General features: G+C 36.2%; 2 protein-coding genes across 4 annotated transcripts in view; one reads left to right on the forward strand and one right to left on the reverse strand.

The window, feature by feature from the left end:
- Positions 1-894: 894 nt before the first annotated feature.
- LOC103471280 (homeobox protein CHOX-CAD) lies at positions 895-13,206 on the forward strand. Of its 3 annotated transcripts, XM_081611385.1 has the most exons (5): positions 895-944; positions 6,115-6,181; positions 6,270-6,730; positions 8,213-8,361; positions 10,610-13,206. In XM_081611385.1, the coding sequence occupies exons 3-5, from the start codon at positions 6,394-6,396 to the stop codon at positions 10,799-10,801; spliced, it is 678 nt and encodes a 225-aa protein (XP_081467511.1). In that variant the 5' UTR covers positions 895-944; positions 6,115-6,181; positions 6,270-6,393; the 3' UTR covers positions 10,802-13,206. The 3 variants fall into 3 exon arrangements, with proteins under 3 accessions (XP_081467511.1, XP_008418393.1, XP_081467510.1); XM_008420171.3 differs by having other exon boundaries at positions 6,115-6,730; XM_081611384.1 differs by lacking the exon at positions 895-944 and having other exon boundaries at positions 4,766-6,192.
- A 3,214-nt stretch (positions 13,207-16,420) lies between these two features.
- LOC103471283 (hemicentin-1-like) overlaps positions 16,421-24,790 on the reverse strand; it is a 34,929-nt gene continuing 26,559 nt past the window's right edge. The window contains exons 15-17 of the mRNA XM_081611666.1: positions 17,587-17,709; positions 17,284-17,385; positions 16,421-17,192 (exon numbers count right to left, since the gene is read on the reverse strand). Of these exons, the coding sequence (XP_081467792.1) occupies positions 16,993-17,192; positions 17,284-17,385; positions 17,587-17,709 (425 nt within the window). The 3' untranslated portion in view covers positions 16,421-16,992. The remainder of the gene's footprint in view (positions 17,193-17,283; positions 17,386-17,586; positions 17,710-24,790) is intronic.

Here is a 24,790-nt window from a genome sequence, read left to right on the forward strand (position 1 = left end):
TACTCCGGCTTCCTCCCATAGTAAAAAAAAAAGCATGTCAGGTTAATTGGTCTGTATAAATTCTCCCTGTGTGTGTGTGTGTGCACTGTCTCTGGACAAACAGAGACAGTCTGTTTGTCCAGACTGTCTCTGTGTTGCCCTGAGACAGACTGGTGACCTGTTACTTATGTAATTCCAATTTGCCCAATTTGTTGGTCAATTCAAACAAAAAGGGTTACAACTTAAGGGGCTGCACAGCGGTGCTGTTGCCTTGCAGTAAAATTGTCATGGGTTCGATCCCAGGCCAGTGTCTTTCTGCATGGAGTTGTCATGTTCTCCCTGCTCATACGTGGGTTTTCTCCGGGTACTCCGGTTTCCTCCCACAGTCCAAAAACATGACTGTCAGGTTAATTGGTCTCTCTAAGATACACAGTACATGCAATAGAAGGGAGCTGCTAATCAGCCGTGACTGATTATCTAAAACACGACTTAATCAGTTAATAAATATAGCTTTTTTTATTTTATATTGTTTCTGAACTGTTGGTGCTTTGCTAGAGTAGGTGACAAACGGAACGCCGCCAGGACGCTGAGACCAGCACGTCCTCCTCTGACTCCTTATCAAAACGTTCGTAACTCTATTAAATAAATTTTTTTTTTTAAATCAACAAAACGTGTTCAAATTAATGACCCAACAACAATAATAATCTCAATAATTGTTTCAACAAGGTGTTGCGCAATTCTGTGCATTTCGGTTCCATTACCAAAATAAGTAGCAGAGCAGGAGTTTAAAATTAACTAATCAATCACCGCTGTGTTCAGGGAATGCTTATTAATAATTGGAAAATAAATATCAAGTCTGAAAACCTAATATCGTAACGTGTTTTAAAGTAATCTCTACTGGGGTTTGCAGGTGGTTGCCACGGCAACGGGTGTGCTTAATTGACAAAGAGAGAGAGAATAAAAAGGTATGAGTGGTTTTGAGTTTATTAGTGGTTGATTAGTTCATTTTAAACTCCTGCTCTGCTCGTTATTTTGGAAATGGAACCGAAACGCAGAGCGTCGCTCCTTCACCCTGAAGTTCCTTCCCTCGGGGGGCGCCGATCTGTTTTCGCACCCACCTGAATAATGTGTAGTTGCGCCACTGTGTGTGTGTGTGTGTGTGTGTGTATATATATATATATATATATATATATATATATATATATATATATATATATATATATACACACACACACACACACACACATATATGTATATATATACATATATGTGTGTGTATATATATATACACACACAAACACACACACACACATATATATATATATATATATATGAGGTTCATTTCTGGTGAGGCACTGACTTATGACTTAGACACATGCATGTTATTGGACCCTACGGAAATTTTGCGCATGCATACAACGCTGGGGGGCAAAAGGACAAATCTTTTACGTGTCATCCATAGCCGCGTTAACTCAGTGAAACTTAAAAATGTAGGTATTAATTTCGTGCTATGATCCACAGCAAAGTGATCTGTATTCGCCCGCCAAGCTACGCAGACTCGTTGCCATAGCAACTGACAATAATGCCACTTCATGTTTTAGGATTTAACACCAAAAAACATTCAAGAATTTTGCACACAGAACAGAACATTTAGTTTGTTGTTGTAGTACGTTTTAGGTTTAATTTTTTATTAATAATTGCTGTGGTAGAATAGCTACCGCTTCTACTTTACTGAATTATTTAAACATTAACTGTAGCCCACAAAACGCACATTAATTAATTAAACAACTAAACAAAAACATCTTATTGCTGTCTTACCTTTACGTATCAATGAAATCCACGCACCCCTAATTCTGCACAAAAACGTACGTTCATCCAAAGCCAAGTCTATCCTCCCCATGTCTTTTCTACTCCGTTTGAGAATCATCAAACTGTCTTGAAGTAAAACTTTCAGCTCCGGTGTTGGGCTTCCTTTAGTTATCATCTCCTGCTTCAATTGAAAATCCATTTTAGAAAACTGTTTAAGTGTAGAAATGTAGTCTTTCATGTTGACGTCGGAAGAGAGAAGAAAACAAATTTATCGCTGTGCTTTACTTATTTACTGTGCGGCTAGCTCCATGGCTAGCTCACTGTGTCTTACTCTGCAGTTGTGCAGTCACAATATCTGGGATCATGAGCGCCCCCAGCGGTGAGGCAAGAGAACTGCCTGCCTCACCTTGAGTCTGTTCTCTGCCGTTTCTTATCGCTCCTCCGCACACAAAACACGATACACACACAGTTGGTGACAAAAAACACTGTACATTATAGACATAAGCCCGTGAGGTACATAACAAAACAAAAACAAAACTTTACAAAGTGCAAATACAATTAAACAAAACAATACAAACCACCAACAGTGGTAATCAAAACAGACAAATATCATTAAACAATCTGCAACATCCTTTAAATAATTTACAATAAATAGTCTACAAATTTGAATAATTTAGGCAACTTAATTTAAATGGCTCACTATCCATTACACTCCCACCAATAATGCATGAAGTATTAACAAAAAAATAAATAAAAAAAATCATGAAATATTTTTGAATTTCCCTTAAATGCAGATTGTTTATAACATGCTTGTCTGTGTACATTCAGTTTACAAGTCCCTTTCCAATAACACCACCAATTTTTGTACAGGTCTTTCTATCACTGAACTCTTTGAGATAATATCCCTTCCTGATCTTTGTTCTCCTATTCTCAACTTCACTCTTCGAACCAAGCCATCATTATCAACCATTGTTTCCACAACACGACCCAACAGCCACCTATTTCTTGGGAAAAAATCCTCTTTGACAATTACAACATCATTTACTTTTAGATTGTGCCGAATTACATGCCACTTTTGACTAATGGAAATATTCTGGAGGTATTCTCTCTTCCACCGACTCCAAAACTGTTCAACCAGAGACTGTACACGGCGCCAACGTTTTGAGGAATAGATACCTTCCCTCACAAATTTTCGTGCAGGAGGCAGGGCAGACTCAGATTTCATTTGAAGCAAATGGTTAGGCGTTAAAGGTTCAAGAGAACCAGGGTCATTTATTCCCTTTAATGTTAAAGGACGACTATTAATTATAGCCATGGCTTCATAAATGAAAGTTCTTAATGAAGCATTATCAAGTTTTCCCAAGTTTTAAGGGAGAGTGATGTCAAACACATTCCGGATGGTGCGGATCTGACGCTTCCAAACACCACCAGCATGACTTGTTGATGGTGCATTAAAAATGAACTCACATTGGTTCTCTGCTAGGAAAGACTCCAGATATTTAGGATCACACTGCTTTAGCTCATTTTGGGCTCCTACAAAATTTCTTCCTTGATCGCAATATATCTGGCGAACAGCTCCCTCCAAACTAATGAAGCAACGCAGGCCATTAATAAAGGAATCTGTGGACAAATCCTCCAACATTTCAATGTGAACAGCTCTTGAATAGAGGCAGGTGAACACCAACCCATACCTCTTGGGTTCCTTACGATTTCTTTTAACAACAAAAGGACCAAAACAGTCCATTCCACAATAAGTAAATGGTGCAGATGCTGCCAAGCGTTGCTTTGGAAGCTCAGCCATAAGCTGTTCTTCCACTGGTCATCTTAGCTTCCTACACTGCACACATTTATGAATCATTCTGAGCCACCAACCTGCTGCAGCCAATAATCCAAAACCCATTTATTATGAGCTGCATTTGGGTTTGACCTCTGCCTTGAAGACATACCCGAGTGTGACAGTAGGTGCTTTCTCTTTGCTGCCCTCTTGTGGATATTTTTATTCCTAGTTTCTTGATTGAATTTTAACAGCTTGACACACATTATTCATTAGGAGATCGATCGAGAACATAGTAATTACAAACAGTAAACAGAGAAAAAGAAACTTAAGGTAGTTTCTCCCTGAACCAAGCCCTGAACACACCCTGTTCTAGGTCCAATCATAAGACAGATAACAGATATCCTGTATCAACACACAGCAACACAACATAGACTCACCCATCCACACAAAGAGACAGAAAATAACAAGAATACATAAGTAAATAATAATAAAAATAAATAAAGTAAAATGACAGAAAAATTATAATAAGAAGAATATATAAATAAGGACATGCATACAGAAATGGATAAAAACAAAAAGACCTACAGATAGTTTGACTCAGTCTCTGCCTTGAAGCAGGACATTAATTGAACAACAAATTCACCTTTTAATTGGTCTTTTGTCATGAATTCACATAATGCTGGACTCTACAACAAAGTGTTCAGTCTTTTAATTTGAATGGAAACTATTTTTTTTTTAACATAATTTCATTCCATTAAATAAAATAGTATGCAGAATCCATCCTAAATACCATAATTTACTCTTTGCACATTTTGAATTCTCTCCAGTAGTGGTGATAAAAACAAGAAAACAGAATCACAGTACTTTACTGTAATAAATATGCAAATATGGAAAGATAAAAAAAAAAAACATATCTATGCACAAATAATCAGTTATTTCAAAGCAGTGATTGCCTAATTTTGGGTAAAGACCAACTGTGGGTCTTTTAATCATTGTAAATAAACAATTTCAACCATAGTGGATGACTCTATCTTGTAATGTTGTAAAGTATGTTCATGAATTAACAACATAGTGAATGCTTACATCTCACATATGTTAGTATTATGAACTGAAAACATTTCATTACCTCCTGTTTTCATTTTTTTCTGGTTCTGATCCCCCTTAGGGATTATGACCCATTTATAAACCACAGTAACTTTTAGGAGCCTCCTGCAGATAGATGTGATTTAATGGAGTCACATACCACATTCCCAGGGAGCACTGTAAGTCAAAAATTACTTTACCTCGACTGTCAATCCAAGTATGAAACGTCCCTCAGTATGGCACCAATCCACACCTGAAAAAGTTGGTTTTATAAAATTCTCAAGGAAAAATGTAAAGGAAGAATTAATGATAATAATGATACCATTATTCATTTACATTTTAACCCCTTATCTGTCACTCTGAAATCACATACATGTTATCCAGAGGGTCCACGAGGACAACAGTCATCATGACAGTAAAGAGGTTTTAAGATACAAGCGGCATGTCAATTCTTTTATATTCTTTTCAATGATGAACAGACAAATCATAATCAGCATCACTCAAATGCTTCTTATAATTGCAGAGCTTCCTATCATTTTTTCAGTCAGAAGAAACATGTCTGTAAAATTAAAGGATTCATTTAAATCTAAATCTACCTGCTGCATGAATCGTTTTGGGCCAATCTGTAAATATTGTTTCTCTTTCTTACGCTGCAGAAGGAAAGAACCCGAGAGCAAAGTTAAACATTGCTGACCAACATAAAATTCAAGCCAATGCTGGCACAAAGTTTGAAGTGCCATCTCTTATGTGATGTGAAAGGATTTTTTTGAAGTTTATAGTTACACGACTATAACAATGATAAAAACATATATTTTTTTTATCTGTCTAGAAAGAGCTCTCTGGCCTTTCAACCATTTTTGAACACTCTCATTCGTTGTAACAAATGTCCTCAGCAGTCTGCAACACTAGTGCTGTGTTGGCAACTTTATTTTCAGGCTTCCTCTTTTTTTCTCCTCATTCCTCCTCAATTTTAAATTTCCAAGACAGTGCAACTTAGAAACTGTCTCGGAAACTTAAAAGCGCCAAGACAGTTGCACAAAGAGAAAATAAAGGAATAAATTAGATTAAACCAATTATGTGTGTTTGCCATGATGACATAGAAGATTTATGTGTATATTCTGATAAACATGTCAGCTGGAATTATGCAATTTATGCAGTATTTCCAAGAAAAGGGTGCAGATAAAAAAAAAAAACACCTCAGAAAACCGAGGAAAAAATGGAATGACTCATTTGTAGAGAACATTTTGATGGATAAGGAAAAAATAAATATTTCCAATAATTCTTCTTAAATGCTTGGTTTGAATGCGTAAAATAAGGCCTTGTGTGTAAGAAGGTGAAATGCACAGGAATTAAATGAAGCTTTTCCTCCCCTGACCCTGATCTGATCCACTTTGATTTACACTCATAGTTAAAATCACGAGTTTTTTTTTTTTTTTTTTTTTTCCCTCACATACTCCTTATCTAAGGGATCTTACGGGACATGGCAGGTAGGTTATGGCCATTGTCCTGGCCTGGCGTCGGCTGAACACTTAGGTGAGTCTCAGGTAAGCCGTGACGTCATTCTGATACTTTTGACCTCCTTGGCAGTAAATCCATAAAGGTGTGTATCCTCACCGCTCAGGTGCAGTTATAGCCCCGGACCTCCGACTAAAGCCTGCTGGATACAAACACAGCAGCCGAACATGCGCCTCGAGGCCTGATTCACCTGAGAACCCGACCCCCTCCTGTCGAGCGAGGACTCCGGCATGTACCCCAACTCCCAGCCGGTGAGGCACCCGGCTCAGACGCTGTCCCTGCACAGCCAGTACCTTCCGCCTGCTTATGATTTTCCAGGCTACCACCACGCCGTTTCGGGGATCGCCGACCCGTCGACGACCACCTGGAACCCCGTTTACACCCCGCGGGAGGAATACCCGTTCAGCTTCCCCAGCCCCAGCGCGGGGCAGTCGAACTACATCTCCCCGGAATTCAACAACGTCCCCTCAGCCGCCGGAGGAGGGGGGTCTCTCACCCCTTACATCTCCCAGGACCCCTTCATCTCCAGGAGGAGACCACCCGAGCCCATCAGACAGCCATTTTCAGGTAGAGCTTTATTTATTCTCAACAAGATATTAAGGGAGAAACATTTAGTAGACTGATATTCTTAACACATTCTGAAGAAACACTTGCTTCTCTCTCACACGCAATCTGACGCAGCTTAGACATGTAGTCTGTTATCTTGCATCTTATCAGGCGCCTTAAATGTCAGCCTATTAGTATAACAGGAAAAGCATCATCTTGATAAACCTTTCAGTCACAATGCAGCAACATCAGAAGCAACAGTTTAGCAGAGGGCACAGGAAACTGCATGTTTTTTTTTGTTTTTTTTTCCTTAGACAGCAACATTATCCACTGTGAGTTAAGTCAGTCTGAGGACACATGCATTCATCACACTGTCCCTTCTGGCAGCACGCTTTCAGATGTCAGTGCAAAGCTAACAGTAAGGGCCATGAAGTCTGCACAGCTACCGCTCCGCACCCTCTCTGTCCACTGGGTGGGTCCAACACAGTTGACAAATCACCCTCCGGGATGGCAGAGGAAGTCAAACTGCACTTCCACCCAGCAAGCGCTCAGGCTTTACCTTTATCTCCCTTTGTGGGTGTGTGCCTGGATCTGCCTCGATCGATGCCGTCACATGCTCAAAATGTTTCTAATCAATAACTCTTGAGTACGTGAACATTTGAATGAATGAATGGCTGCCTGTGAAAACGCCAGTCCAAACAGAAGTCGCAGAGATAAGGAGAAGCAGCAGCACGGCGACGCATAGAGGAGTCTTTACATTAGTTAGTATTAGCATGATTAATAGAGCTGATGAGGATTTAAGTGGCGCCTGACCTGAAAGTTGGCTCCAGACATGTTTGGCCACTTCTCTCACCACGTGTGACTCATTGACACATTGTTTCCTGTTGCTTTTCACAAGTCCTGCTAATGCAGCTTCATAGCCCTGCAAGGGACATTGTAGGAAGAAAAACACTTTAGTGGGACAATGCAAAACTTTTGCAATTTTCTGTAAAGCCTTTCTTCCTGTGTGACTCTGTCAAGAGGAAGAAGCTTCACCAGCAGCATGTGGTCAATGCATCCATGAGCAGAAACGTATAAACTGTGATAACAGAAGTCTGTCCACTTCTTACAGATCCTTGGTTTTTTTCACCAATTCTTATTCATTTGTGAAGGATGCAAATACCACAATGTTCAGATGAGTGGAACAAGTGTGAAAAATTAAATACCAAACTATATTTGCAGCAAAAGACACGCGGAAAACCTTTGTGTTCTCTTGCAAACTTTTACAAGTGTGCAGTTGCACAATAGTTTTTGGTTAAATAATTTTAATATATACATGAATACTTAACATAACTTTTGAGCCCAGTAAAGAATATCCCTCTAAACATTTGCAGGATCTCCCAAAGAACTCTAGCAAGAAACAGTATCCAAAGTATCTTTTGACGAATCGCAAATTCTTTTTACTTTAATCTCTCTTGCTTTCAACAGTGTTTTTATATTTTTCTAAAATTCTGTGCTGTTCAGTTGGAAAGACTCGGACAAAGGACAAGTACAGGGTGGTGTACACAGACCACCAGCGGCTGGAGCTGGAGAAGGAGTTTCAGAGCACCCGCTACATCACCATGAGGAGGAAGTCCGACTTGTCAATGGCTCTAGGACTCTCCGAGAGGCAGGTGAGGATAACGAGGTGACACACTGAACAGCAGCAAATCACAGCCAAACATAAAAGAACAAACAAAGATCCAGGGAGTTTTTACTACGTGGTGTAATTAAAGGCCTTTTAGATTGCTTTTTTTTTTTTTTTTCAGACACATATTGTAAGACTGTAGTTTTAAAAGCAACAGAGTTGTGTCATCTCAGCTTGTCTGGGCCAAATTATCTATAAAAAGTGGTAAACATGGTTACAAAAATGGATCTACATATGTATGTGAATATTTTTGCAAAAATGTACAAGAATAGTTTGTACATTTTTAGTTTTGAAGTTCAGTGATACAGAACCGTATACGCCGTTCTTGCAGCATGCTTTTTTTTTTTTTTGCTATTAATGAGTTAGTAAATGAGCTAATAAATGACAATATTATGTATATTTTGCAGCATTATGGCAACAATAACAAGTGTCCAGTTTGTGTCCTGTCATGGTTTAATAGGAAGAAACAAATATATCAAACAGGATCCCGAACAACCTATCTAATAATATCTGTAGTCATGCAAGAAAAGAAACCGTTTCGAATTTCGACAGTTTGATTTCATAAGTCTTCATTTCTTGCACAGTGTGGTTAAGCACAAAATCTACACAGAGACACGAACGCCCACGTGTTCAGCTTTTTTTTAAATAGGTAGGCAGCTGTCACTAGCAATTAAATGGTGGAGATAAAATGTAATTCTCAGATAGATTACATGATCCCTCGTCAGTTAATCTGACTTTATGGTGCGCGCGTCACTCTGTTGACATTTCATTTATATTACACAATGTGCAACTTTAGTTTTGAATGGTTTGTATTTTCTTTCTGTTGCGGTTAAATGTGAGATTGGTACACAACAAAACTGAGTACATCAGAATACAGATAGTTTTGTGACCGTGTTTAGATGTCCAATGCTTGAAAATCCCCATAAGCTGTGAGTGTTTTGTGGCCAAATCCATCAGCAGCAACAACAGTGCACAGCTCACTCTTCCTTTCTAATGCAGCTTGTATTAATGTGTCTTTCTGCCTCCTCATTTATTCAGCCAAACCCACAGCTTTGTGTAATACTGGCAAAACCCAAAGCAATTCTTAGGAAACTCAACTTTACTAAACTTAGCCACAAGTCAACAGGGTGGGGTAAGCTGCTATAACCACAGAGCCTCGCACAAGCGTTCACATCCCTTTGAAGTTCTCCACGTTTTGCCACATCATGACAGATGTTAAGGTATTTTATTGGGGTTTAATGTGACAGACAAGCAAAGAGTACTGCGTTTTCCTAAAGTGAAAGGATAGCGGTACTGTAAATAGTTTTCAATTGGAAACAAATCCCAAAAGTGAGATCCATCCATCCAAAAATGAAGCAATAGAGCAGTTTAAAGAAAGGTTAGGTTATGAAACCACTGAAAAGTTCAGATAAGATAGCATCAGGTGCAGACAACACAGCATGATGTGGAGATGATTTTCTTCAACAGTGTCAACAAATCTGGATCTAATGGAAAAATATACATAGAGGAGAAAATCTTAGAGTCTGCAAAACTTTGGGACTGGGAGGGATGATCACCTTTCAGCAGGACAGCGACCCTAAATATCCATCCAGAGGCTGGTTTATATAACAATATGATAATGTTGTTATTTTGAGGCTATTTTCAAGTAATATATTGGAATGGCATAATAATGCAAGAACACATTCTCAAAGATCAGTGCAGTTTAAATTCTAATGAGCATTTCAAACTTTAAATGACTTGCAGTTTGGAACTGCAAGTCATTGCACCAGATTGGAGACTTTTGTCATCCAGTTCTTGATACAAAGAGAGAAAGAAAAAAATATATAAATCATTTATATGGAAATTATTGAGCTCATTTTAATTCATCTTGTGATTTTAGCTGATTTATTGCTCATCATCACAGGCCTCGTCAAAAGACTCAGCTGCCACACTTTTGAGATATTCATTTATAAAACGTGACAATTATGCACCACTTTGTGCTGGCCTGTCCCAAAAATCCAAATAAAATACGACGAGGTCGGTGCTGGTAGTGCGACAATTTGCATGATTACCAATGAAAAACTGTGTCTGCACCTCAGTTTGAGATGACTAAGTGATGCTACCAAAATAGCTTCGTGGAAACAAAGCTGAAAGCAAAACAGGACGTGTTGTCATATGGCATTTGCGGCCTGCTTTAAGAGATATTTTTATCGACATAAAGTAAAGTTTTCTTCTACTGTTTGCATTTTTATCAGGTGAAGATCTGGTTTCAAAACAGACGCGCAAAAGAAAGAAAGATCAACAGGAAGAAGCTGCAACATTCCCAGCAAGCCTCCACAACGACTCCCACCCCACCTGTTCTCAGTGGCCTCACTGAAGCCCATGTTACCTCCAGCCCCGGCGTGAGCGCCAGCATGCTGTCGGACATAAAAACAGAGGAGTACTAGCTGGATTCCTGATCCGCGACAGAGAGCGTATCCGGAATGTAAATAGTATTTTTGTTTTTTTATTGAGTTCAACACAGAGTGATTAATCGTTCATGTCACTGATGCCTCAAATCCATTTTTTTTTTTTTTTACAGTGTGAAGCTACATTGTAGAACCTTAAAAATCATTCACATTTTTGTACAAGTATGGACTATTATTAGATCAACACATATCTGTCGTCAATTTTAGAGTCTATAATGCTGTGAAAATTTTTTTTTGTGCCCTTACAGTTTTTTGCTGGGTTTCTATTTGTTTTTCTTACCGGATAATCAAACACGTTTCAATTTCAGACAAAGGTAACCCGAGTTAGGATAAGCATTTATTTCATTTTTTTTTTCAAATCATGACTTTATTTGTAAAGGGGGAAAAACTATGCAAAACAACCTGCCCTTATGTGAGAAACATGACCCAATATGTTTGACCTCTGAGGAGATTTAAAACAGATAACAAAGTTATTGATATCCATCAAGTGTTATCATGTATAAAGTATTTTTTAAATTTTGTGACTCCATCAAACCACAGTGAGTGCCTGCAACGCCTCATCCAGATTGTCAAAAAAACCCCAAAAAACACAGAACAACAGTTTAGCCACAGCAGACCAAACGGCACTAGATCAGGTTAGAGTCCAGGATTCAAAAATAATAATAATAAAACAAAAATGTCTGCGGATAAATTTCAGCAATGGGAGACTTCTAAGACAAAAACCTAACAACTGCTGACTTAAAAGTGAACTTTTTAAAAATGAATGTCCCAATACACCTTGCTCAAAATTTACATACCGTTTAAGAAAGTATTAGAATAACAGCGGTGGTAGTGTGATGATCTGGGTTTCCTTTGTAGCTTCAGGATTTGCTGCAATTGATTGAAAAAGGAGTCCTTATCTCTGCCAAAAATCATGAACTATTGAAAAATAGTTTTGGTTCTTAAGTACAAATGCAGTTGGATTTTGAAGTGCCAAAATAATCTAATGCACACTTGCAACCCACCTCTGAATGATTCAATAAATAAATGAATAAAGACTTAATAAAAATGAAGCTTTAGTCTAGAGGGTTAAATCCAAATGATACATGCTTGCTCATGTTTGAACAATATGACTAAAATACAAAAAAAAATTCTGCACTAAAAAGTTGCACTTGTTGCCACTTATCAAACACGTGTGGTAGCAGTTGCTGTCACCAATACGTTCGGTCTATTGGTCTGATGATTTGAAAAGTTTTCTTTTTTTCCTTGACAAATGTATTTATAATTTTAATATTTTAATATACTGTATCTGGTTATCTTTGGCTGATGATCTGACACATTTAAGTGCAACAAGAAAGCAAAATTAGTGCAATTTTGCACTATAAAATATGTTGTTCCATCACTGCGATGTGCTTCTCAGTCGAAACACTAAAACAACATTTTCACATGTTCTGTGTGAAGGAACAAAAAATAATGAAGTTTGTTGGTTTAAGCTTGGTCTAAATGTATGCTGCATTAAAAAGTGCCTTGTGGTCGTTTTTTTAAAATCTGACTTATGGAAACTGCTTACTGCTTCTTGCATGGGGATGCAACTGAAGTACAAAAATAACTAACTTAGACTTTTAGAGAAGTAATGCTTGGTTTAAAGGAAACCGAAAGAACAGAGCAGAAGGGAACCTGAGGAAAGAAGAAAAAAGAAGTTGAAGTTGGCAGCTGTGAAGAAACATTTTAAGTTTCCTATATTGTTAGCTCGAGGCGCAGCAGAGATTAATTGATATGAAAATTGTTATATTCAATAAATCAATTTATATTAAGTCCTTTTAGCCAACGTAGCCAAATGCTCTAAGGAAGCGAGGGTGTAGCTTATAAAACATTAGCCCAAGGAATGAGAAATTCAGATGAGAGTTTAGCCACATCCTGACAGACTGACTGCTCAACCACATGCCATGTGACACGCAGTCTTTGGAGCTCTAAACACAGACACTGAGCTGTGCCACAAATTTGAATTTTTAAAATAAATAATGTACTGTAGGCCTCAAAAATAAACTTTATGCATTAAAGTGTACGTTCATGAAAGTTTAACTTGAGTTTGAGTCGTCTATTTTTTGACAAAAGAGGAAGAGCAAGTGTAAAGGTAAGCCATGCACCGACCACAGGCATGCCTTATTTATGGAAATACAAATCATACCTTCATTCATGCGATATGGACCCATTGTGTAAGTCTAAAAATACTAACCTCAAAATGTTTAATTTTAGGATAGACCATGCTAACATGGTTGGATAGAAATAAGTTATTATGCCCCAACATAATAGCAGAACAACACAGAAGCTGACATTCACTCTGCCTCATTTTTATGTGACGTTTCTGTAAAATAAAGTTTGAGACTTGCAAAAAAAAAAAAAAAGTACCAACAGTACAATGCAGCATAAAGTCTAGTACAAAGCTTAATGTTAAGTCACCATGATATAGATTTATCACCAAACCAAAGCATGAAGTTAATCAGATGACATCTCGTTAACTTTTTCTTTCTTTGGTCAATTTGTAGACTAACTTTATCTCCGAATGGAAAACTGACTTACTTGGTGCACAAAAGTTGGCACTGGACTTTGTTTTATGGTGGGCTAACTTTGGCATTGCACGGCAACATCACATGAGCGTGCCATGACAATCATAATCTCTTGAAATTTATTGAAAATAAATGTTTAATTGCCGCTGTTTGAAAATGTAGCATTTTACGGTTTTCAAAGATCCACAATTACTGGTTCTGTGTTTTAAGTGAAAAGAGAGAAACTGACTGTTTGAGCCGCATGAAGAGATCTTAGATCGTAGTTTAAGGAGAATGCAAGTGGCTTCAATCGTAAATGTACTTTATGGCCCAGTATGTCAGCTGAATGATTGTTAACCTTTAACCTCAAACAATAAAACTTTACATATCCTGTCGCTGATTAAACAGACAGAAAGTGAAAGCCAAACTTCTCAAATAAAATCTGACCAAAAGATCAAAGTATCACTAAAAATCAACAAGTGCCAGAACAATCTTTTCATACCTGCCTGTTTTGATTATTTAATTTTTAAAAAAATATCAATAATAACAATAATCTCAGGATTTAGCTTTGAATGACTGAGGTCCAGCTTGTTGTCTGCTATTAAAAGTTTGTTGAATATATTCTTTACTTCAATGACTCAAAATGATCATCTGTTTTACTTCAGTGCATCATATTTGAATTCTATGTGATATAGACCAAAATAGAGCAGGGCATTTTTGTGAAGAGGAAAATGAGTAAATAAAACTTTTCTACAAATAGAAATCTGAAATTATTTGTGTGCGCTGGCAGTTTGAGTTTGTAAGTCAACACATCCACTTTCATGTCTGTTATTAACAGCCACGGATAGAAAGTTTTGTAAGTTCTTTGTATTTAAAGCTCAAGTTCAGTCAGATTGGAGTGAAAACTAAGGTCAACATAACTTTTTAAGTCTTACCAGAAAACCTCAGTTGGATTTAGGTTTAGACTTTGACTGAGCCATTCTCACATATGACTATGTCTCCAACTTGTGACAGGAGGTTTATGTCTTTTTGAGCTCCTAACAGATTTTCTTCAAGCATTGCCCCGTATTTAGCTCAATTCCTGTGATCTCTGACCAACTTCAATCTCTCTGCTAAAGAAACTTCCCACATCATGATTCTGTTTTCCATCTGCAGCATTTTGAATGTAGACCTGCTGAATTTTGATCTAACTGGATCAAATTTCCCGTGAATTTTGTGCAGCAATAGCTTTCTTTGAGCATGCATGACTGTCAGTGTTTCTGGAACAACAGTGTTTATTGATGATGTGACTCAGTACAGATGCAGCTGAATTAATTCGTATTTCAGAGACATAATGTGTGCTCAGAACCAGATGGACAATGATCCAAAACATACAGCTAAAGCAACTCAGAAGTTTAAGTAAAATACTTTTGAGTTCCCAAGTCAGGCACCTGATCTTTACTCCATTGAGCATGCATTTCACTTGTTAAAGACTAAACCTCAAACAAAAATAATCACTAAAAACCATCAGCTGAAAGGCACTGAAGTAAACGCCCTGTGAGGGCGTTAAAACAGAGGAACTTCTTGTTTGATGTCCACAAGTTCAGCACTTCAAAATGTCATTGGCACCAAAACATTTTCAACAAAGTATTAGAGGTAAACATTTTATTTTAAGTTAAGTTCTCCAATATCCTTTGAGCCCTTAAAATGAAGGGGTCGTGAAAGAAATGCTGGCAACACTTTATTTGAAGGGGTGTGCATAAGACTGACATGACACTGTCATAAACATGACATAACACCTGTCATGAACATGAAGAAGTCTTTATGAATGTTTATGACAGTTGTCATGAAGTGTCATTTGGTAAATAATGACACTTTTAATGCAAAGTTGCTCTAAAAGTTGCATTAAAAGTCCAAGTGCCAGCTTTGCATGATTTTGTAAATTATGATAATTTAATGCAAAGTTGGCATTTTTAATGGACTTTCAATGCAACTTAGAGCAACTTTGCATTAAAAGTGTCATTATTTATCAAATGACACTTCATGATAACTGTCATAAACATTCATAAAGACTCCTTGTTGTGTTATGTTTATGACAGTGTCATGTCAGTCTTATGCACACCCCTTCAAATAAAGTGTTACTGAAACAGGGTATCTTTGATTGCACCTGAGTTGTTTCATTTGAATTTCTTTGTGGTAATTCGCATAAACCAAATATGAAAAAAAACGTTGTCTCTCCAAATATTTACGGGCCTGACTGTCAGTGCTATTACACTTGATCTGTGATCTTTACATTTCTGTTCACATAGACATCTGGTAAAATGGAAACCACACAATCACATGACTAAATATCGAAAAGATAACCTGGGGGTGTTGAAATGCAAACGCAACCTTCCCTCTGTTATCTGACAAGCTGTCAGATGTCGTTTCCTCAAACTGAATGTGCTGAATATTAAAAGAACGCCACATTTCCAGTTCCTCTTTTATGTGCGTGTGTGTGTGTGTGTGTCTGCTCGAGACTGTTTTCCACTGCATTTATCTCACTGCATGAAAATTACAACTAAATGTGGAAAAGTACAAAAGTTCAGTTAAAAATAAATCGATAAGATGAAATAAATTATGTTGGTTTGCTGTGCATGGCAACACAGCTGTAGTATAATGTGATTCTTTATTTGGTTAAGAGGCAGTGAGCATAAAAGAACATTTTGAACAACCCAGTGCACCCAATACGACCGAAGCTGAAAACCATTAAGTCCAAATGAGAATTTAAACTATAATTGTCTTAGAGATAACGTAGAATGTTTGTGTCATGGAAACATTTTGTTTTTACGATAAAGCTCCCTAGAGATAAAGTTTCACTCGTTCCTCTATCTACTCTAGAGCCACACGAAGATAAAATCACTGATGCCGACAGCAAGTCCCAAACAAGCTGAAATGCACAACTGATTTGAGCTGAGGTTAATTTATGTCAATTATGATAAAAACAATTAATACATCATTTATAAACATGATAATCATTCATTTATGCAGAAGTATTTTTTTTTATTCTTTATTGTCAACAACTAGGTGAAAGTATACACTCCACTCGTTAAACTGGTATTCATCAAACATATTTTAATTTGATAAACATCACATGCAGCTTTTTGTAACAGTTTTACAGCTTTTTGAGAACAATAACACGTTTAGGAAGAATACTTTTAAATTAAAGACATCTATGTAACATATCTTCAAGTGCTATAAGGTGTTGCTCACCAAGCTGACTTTACGTTATCGAGAAGCAAGCGTCACGTTTAATAAGTTAAAACTGCAATAATAAATGAACTTATAAAAAATAAGCAGCACAATAAACCTTAGCTATGATGACTTGATATTTTTAAGCAGTTTTGCGGCACTATTTTCTTTTATTCAGCATCATAGTAAGCAGAAATAGGGGGAATTTATAGACAGACAGTGAATGACCCACGCTGGGAGTTCAAGCCAGGACAGCTGCAGTAATCTCCATAAAAGGACAATTACTCTAGTTTCAACAGGAAATGATATAAAATAAAAGCCTTTTTCATTTTACATCATCTCTCTCTCTCTCTCTTGCTCGCTCTCTCGCTCTCTCAGCCTTTCATAGCCTTGACTTTGTAGATGTGTAAAAATAAGCCTGTTAGACATTACACATCACCTGCCTTTTCGTACTTGTGCATACACGGTATCATCCACTGTCGGGTTAGTTTGAGATAGTCTTGGTTTCTTTGAAAACTTGATCTGGCCGTACTCCACGTCAGCCTCCTCACTTTTCTCCACTCTTCTCCCCTGTTTTTTCACAATCCTGACATCAGCATAGGTCATTTCCTGGTCATCGTCCTCCTTCTCCACTACTGAGAAGCAGGAAGAACAGAAACAATCTCAACCTACTGACTTTCTGAGGTATCGTTTTGAGTTAGTTATTGAGAAAGCTGTGTTATTTACCTTTTGTGTTTTTCTTTTTCTTGTGGACACAGATGAATGCTATGCTGGCTACCAAGACAATTACGAGCGCTGCTAAAACGCCACCCATTACTGGCAACAGCTCTGTTTGAAAACATAATAAAACAAGACAAACACGGGTCTTTAAGGTCAGCATTACTCTGTGGGATTTATGCAGACTGGTATGGAAAAAGGATTGATTTCATTGAATCTACCACAACAGAGTTTATCTTCACTTACTAATGTACCAATGTTGTTCTTTGTCGTTAGAGCTGCTAGCAGAAGTATTTGACTGTGTCTTCTTACCCACACTAGTATATTTAGTTGTTGGAGGGACTGTTGTTGGTTCAACACACAGGGTGTTATTTTCTTTATACACCCACTTAGCTATTTGTGTCTCATTGGAAGTGCAGTTAATGAAAATGAAGCCTAGAAGCAAACAAGATAATAAATCATGTAAGGATCATAATAAAAAAAATGTTATTTATCTTTTCTCACTCACCACAGCCAGCTAAGTTCATTCCTTTGGAGGAGTCACTGACTTGATTCCTGACTGAGCAGACCAGATGTCCTGAGATGTTTTGTCTCAGAACGATGATGTTGGTCTCAGTATTTCTAGAGAAGAGCTCTGAGTCGGTCAGTGTGTGTCCATCCAGAGTCCAGCTGTACTGAGGACTGTCACCTTGAGACACACAGGACATCTTCATCTGTCCCTGAGAGAAACACTCAGGGACCAGCTGGACTGAGGACACAGGAGCTGAGAGAGAAACACATGAAAAATGAAAAAGGCTTTCTTTTTAATTTTGGTGGAAAACTGGAAAGTACAGAATACAAACTGAAGTGTGTTGTAAGATGTTTTAATTTAATATAAGTCAAATGTTTCTCTATTTCACTGTTGTGAAATGAAACAAATATAAAAGAATAAAACATGGAAAAAATAGAAGAGAAATAGTTGATTACCTATAACAAATAGTTGCAGAGTTCTCCATCCTGTGTCCTTTCCATCTATATCAAACATTTCAAGTTTATATTCACTGCTGTCATTCTTTCTCAGGTCATTGATCCTGACTGTTCCATTACTGGGGAAAAATTTAATTCTGTTGTCATTTGGAGGAAGAACTGTGTTATTCCTCCAAATGAGTATCACAGAGTTATTAGTTTTCCATCTGAATCTGGGTTTTTCTGACACGTTGTCCATCAGCTGAATGTCTACTGCTCCTCCCAAAACTCCAAAACACTGAGTTCCATTTTCTCTACCATCACAGGAAGGTTTCACCGCTTAAAGGAAGAACAAGAATAAATAGTGTATTTACTTATTTTTATATTGTTAATGAAGGGATTCTATTAGCCACTTTAACATTTCTAATATGAGGCACTTTGCATGTCTCACACATCACAATGACTTTAAGTGTTTAGTGTCAAACAGCAAAGTTTGAAACTTAACAATGATAAAACAAAAAATGCAAACTAACTTGAAGCAGCTTAAAACAGAGGCCAAGCAACAAATAATATTTAATATGATGTCTTCAAAACTGTGAATATTAAAAAGACAATTCATCATTCATTAAAAAATCAGACAACGTGACTCTTCAGCTCATTACCAATATAGTAGGTGATGGAAAACCTACCGATTTTTTACATTATTGTTAGGTTAAGACAAGTGAATATGTCTTTTTTTCCAAGGATCGTCAAATTATGTGATCATGGTAAAATGCTTTTTTCAAGATTTTCTTTGTTGCAGATATCCATAAAGTTGATAAGTATTTATATTTCAATTGATATTGTTTGCAAAAAAAAAAAACAATAATAAAAAGAACATTCAAAGATTAAATAAACTAAACAAATAAATGTACTAAATGATTAGCTAAATTTACCCTCTGAAAACTGGATCCTAACTGAAATACATTTTAAGTGTAATTGTTTATTTGGCTTGTTTTTAACGTTTTGTTTTGACTTAAAGTTTCAAGCTAATTTTTTAATAAATAAAAAGAATAGTAAAAATCATCAATGTGTTTGTGTAAAATAGCCATTATATTTCTTTTTTTTAATCAACCAATTTACATTTTGCTAATGAGCCTGAAACACTTCCACATATTTCAATCGTATAACAATTTGAAACTTTTCTGTTTTTATGTTAAGTGTATATTTTTCCATGAAATTATACTAACTTAATTAACAGGCCATACAATAAAAGCGTATGCAGAAATCACACAATGTAAGTATTTTACCACATCATTCTTATATAACAGAATAAATTTGGTGGCAGGTAAAAAGTTAAAAAACTCACCATGAGCAACTTGGAGCGACATCAGTAAGAATCCAACGACGGTTTTCATCTTTGCTCACAGATTCAATCAGCTGCTGCCAGATTTTGTGATATTTTATCCAGAATGTAACATTTACATTTTATCCTGAGCAACCTGCTGTGTCCTGTTAGTGATCAGCAACAGAGGAGAACTGGCAAAAACCTTGATCATATCAAACAACTGCAATGTTCATGTTTTTAACTCACTGAGACGAGGAAAGGAAGTGATGTAAGTCTTACTTCCCCTTTTAACCAACAAGTCTTTGGTTGTGTGTTGGAGTGAGATGAAAAAAATGAAATGTTCAAACAGGTTTTGTGAAACAATTTTAATCAGGTTTCACTATAGTAAAGCTTTGATGAATTTTAAAATAATAAAAAAAAAAAAGAGTATCCATTACCTGAAAAAGCTATTTTGTTATTGTAACCGTATAAAAAGGCACAAACAATATTATAACACAATTGATGACAGTAATTTTGAATCAACATTTGATAAATATCTTCTCTGGGTTTATGACCCATGGGCAGCTGTCTGATTCCTTATAATTTGTTACCCTTGTGCCTGTAATTAATAAGGACAAAATTAGCAAAGTCGGTAGCCTTAATGACTACAGAGCAATGGCGTTAGCTAATGTGATATATAAAGAGTTATTGGTCGTCCCAATCAGCTTATTAGTACAATAGATTTTAAATTTGGTTTCAAAGCCAAGTTGGGAACAGATTTTTGTATTTATGGCCTGAAAAAGGTGGCAAAAGCATATCTAAGAAAAATCCATCTGTTGTAATTGGGTTTATTGTTTCCTCTAAAGCCTTTGATCGGGTCAATTAATCACAAGAACATTTCAATATCTGAAATGTGCCAGATATTATTATAAGAATTTTAGTTTTCTATCCAGAAGATGCATGTAAAATGGGGCAATGACGTCTCTGTCTCTTTTGATGTGAGTACTGATATGTGTCAGGATGGGTTTCTTTCATCTGCCCTGTTTAACTTGTACATGGATGATCTGTCAAAAGAAATGAACCTCTGTAAAACTGGATGTATGGTTGGTGGTAATCTGGTCAATCACTTTATGTATGCTGATGATGACCGTCTGGGTCACTACATCACAGACCAGCTCTGATGATGATGACGTTTATCGGCAGTGTCAGATATTGTGTGCCCAGTCAAACATTCTGGGGAGGAAATTTCATATGTGTACCGATAAAGTAAAAATAAGTCTGTTCAAAGCTTCCTGTACATTCCCTTTATGGTGCACATTTTAAAAAGCTAGCATGCAGAAGCTAAAGGTTGCTAATAATGACTCTCTGAGAGTCATTATAAACAATCTTCACTTGCACTAAGGAACCCAGGTTCAGTTGTACAAATGAGACATTTTGTAAGGCTCAAGTCAGAACATTCCAGGCACTCATGAGAATTTTGATATAGAACAATCTCATCGTAATGTTGTCACATCCTCCTGTCAATGCGCTGTGATACCAGTCGTCTTTGTGGAAACATTGGTATGCAAGTATTTTATTATATTTTTTTAAGTGTTGTTGTGTATGAAGTCTATGTGGGCCATGAGTCTGTTGAACAAAGCAATCATTAGTCAATCTTCTTTTACAAAAATGTATAATTGTTTACTATCACAATAAGAATTTTTTTTATAAAAACAAAGGTTATTTAAAAATATTTTTGCTTTAAACAATTGTTAGTTTTCAATTTCTTTGATGGAAATGCTGAAATTCTACTGCATGAAATTGTATTTATTGGAAAAAAAGGATTCAAATAAATATTAGTTTCGACTCTATTTAGTTTCTGTGTTGTTGAAACAATTGTTGATAAACTTCCCGACTCCTTCAAAACTGATTAAACAGCTGAAAATGCAGAATCTGTATTCTTTCAATAAATAGGATTTCTTATTTGAGCTTATATCGTAGTCAATATATTCAATAATTTTGCACACATTCATACATTAATACACAGATTAGCATTGAATTCGGGGTTTAGTGCATTGCTCCTGACGATTTGATATGTGGAGGGAAATGAAATCGAACCAAAAACCTTCAGGTTACAGGAATCGATTGTTGTCTTTAATTGTAAGAAAACCAACCAATAAAAATCTAAAAATGATGAGTTTACTAATGACGTCAATAGAGTTTTATAATCAGTGACATCATTAAATGAAATCAGTATAATATAACTAATATAACACAATATTGGACTTTTTTTTTGTCAGAACAGATGTCCAATACAAAAACACTTGCAGCTGGTTGTCACAAAGACTTGAGAATGGGAGAATAATAAGTGGTTCTAGTCCTGAATGAGTGTTTTCTCCAATTTGAGGTTGATACTTGAGATCCTCTTGCGGGAGCTTTATTAATGTGGGTTCTTTTACAGAAAACGTACATTTTTTCATTCAAAAAGAATAACTGAAATATCATTGTAATGAATATACTGAGTTGTTGATAAAGCTGTGAGTTGATTGGGTTTCCAAAGGTTGCTGAGTTACAGATGCCAGATATTACAGCAGAAAAGAGACAAACTGAGAGAACAGGAAGCCATCACCAACATTTGCAAGAAAAAAAGATACTTGCATATTATGAAAGTCCCACAATATGTTCTGAAAAGCTAGCAAAGTTTAGTGAAACATTGTCACCATATTTTCGGGTGCTTTTGTTTATTAAAAAGAGGGTTAAAGCTGCTTTAGTTCTCGAAGGGAGTAAAAGTTGCGCAAGTCTAAAAATCTAGATTCCTGTAACATGTAGCTTAATTATTGTATAAACATTTGAAAAGTCCCAGTAGCCAAGAAGCATCAAGAAAAAGAAAATCAGCTTCGGTTAACCATTTTCTCTGAGGCTACAAGGTTCTTTTATCACATTTTAGCTGGCACCATTTTTGTGGAGTTTATATTTTCCTCTGATGGTTTTGTACGACTACTAAACCAGCAGTGGTTCCAACACATGTAAGGCATTCTTAGCTGTAAGTTTGTCTCAGTTAAGTGTGAGAAACATGCGAATAAAAAACATAAAATCAGGAAGTGGACAAACACTTTTCACACCATTGCACCAATGCTAATTCATTGAAAGTACAATAAAATTGGAAAATACATAAAGAAAAACATGCTTAACCTCTAGAGACAGAATGTTTACAATATATAACACAAGAAAGAAATTAAACTAAATCTTTCACTTTAATATAATTGAAAAATGACACCTTGGAATGTTGCACAATAAAACACTCATGAAACATGGCAGCCAATCCCAGAACTATTTACATGTTTATATTTGTGAGCTTATGTTGAATTTGTACAAATTGCAGTCATGATGTCATCCATCTAAGGTGCAGAGCTCAGCTGAACCATCAGAACAGAGTTCTCTGGATTCTCCTCTGTGGATGGGATGGCAGAGGATTTGGCTTTTTCATATTTCTTTTGCTTCCAAGTGAAGTAGAGACAAAGGCCAATTAGAGGAAGAGCCACAGCAATAGTACGCAATCCCAAAGTGAGCCAGGAGGACAGACCTGCTTAAAGACAAAAAAAGCTTCATTAGTTCAATTAAACTGATGAGTTTTCACCGTAGGTTGTATTTCAGTGATTCTTGAGAATCGGGACAAAACAGGTCATAGGGAAAAAGCACAACATTTGAATAAAATTTACACAAATTTACATATTTTCAAATATCTGACTAAACTAACCTGGGTCATGCGAGCACGACAATGTATATTTTCCAGGTATTTGCTGAATATTTTTTTATTTTAAACATTGTAGTCGGTGGATGACGCCTGTAAAAGCCCTTGTCCAGGAGCAGAACTCAATACATTATAATAGTTTAAAACAATTAAATAAATACTAAAATGATATATTATGACAATTAAGTATAAGTAGTTATATAAATAATTATAAAGGTATCAATAAATTTAATTAAAAATCATTTTTATATATTTTCCAACTCCATTGAAATTTGTCCTTAGTTTTTGTCAACACCGTCAGAAATGAAAAGAATGTAAAAAAAAAAATCAGGCATTATTGGGGGGCACCAGAACTTCTGAGGACCCCATGACCTCAGAAGTTAACTAGCTAGCCCTCTTTGCTAAGAGGGCTAGTTAGCTCTGGTTAGCTTAAGTTATTCTTTAGTTTTTTCTTCTTTTTATTCCTAAGTTGTTTGTCACAGCCATGATGTATCAACACCATAACTGACAATTTACAAAACTTTGATGAAATTTTGTGAAGTAAAAGCTTAATTTTAGTTTACTGTAAAGATTTCATGGACCGGATGAGCTACAATATGGTCTCCTTCAGAATAACGTCATATAAATTGAGTTAGTTTGGCATTTTGTCAACTCCGTCAGATGTCAACTCCCATCAGTTTTTCCTGACTCTTTCAGTGAAATTGTTGTCAAATCTCACTTAAATGTGTAATTAATTCATTTTAATGTATTTTACATAAACTGCATTACTTCACATGTATGAAGTTTTTCATTTTACTCACTAGTTTGCCACCACCTTCAGTTCTGTGTCAACTCCGTCAGATGGACTTTTGTTGTTTTTTGTTTTAAATAATATTTATTTTGATTCTTGAGAAGCATTTGTCTGTAAAATGAGTAAAAATATCACTAAAAAGGGTATTTTAAAAATTATTTTTTATTTATCTTTGTCAGATGGTGATGACAAAGTTCTAGGTCAGGTCGATTAAAATTATTATTTTGTTTTAATGTTGCAACTGGGAGCCTGTACCTTAGCATCTTTACATTTCCAAAACATTATTTGTCATATTTGCATATATCAGGTTGAGAAATAGCAAAAAAAAAAATTATGGGAAAATTAAAACCCATTTTGTCCCTATTCTCAAGAATCGCTGATTTATTGTTGGATGAACTCCAGCAGCTCTCACACCAGAAGATGAGGTAATCTAAGATATGCTAAGTAATTTTCACTTACAAATATACCAAAGTTAATCATTAGGACTGCTAGAAGAAGCAGTTTTCTTACCCACATTAGTACAGTGGAGAAAAAAGTATTTAGTCAGTCGCCAATTGTGCAACTTAAGAAGATGAGAGAGGTCTGTAAATGACATCATAGAACTTCGACTGTGAGACACAAAAAGAGAAAACATATGAAGGAAATTACATTTCCTGAATTTTGAAAAACGTATTTGCAACTTATGGTGGAAAATAAGTATTTGGTCAATAACAAAAGTTCATCTCAATACTGTCATGATGTCAGT

Source organism: Poecilia reticulata, chromosome 10 (assembly GCF_904066995.2).
Source record: "Poecilia reticulata chromosome 10, P_reticulata-male-v2, whole genome shotgun sequence".
Classification (NCBI taxonomy): Eukaryota; Metazoa; Chordata; class Actinopteri; order Cyprinodontiformes; family Poeciliidae; genus Poecilia; species Poecilia reticulata.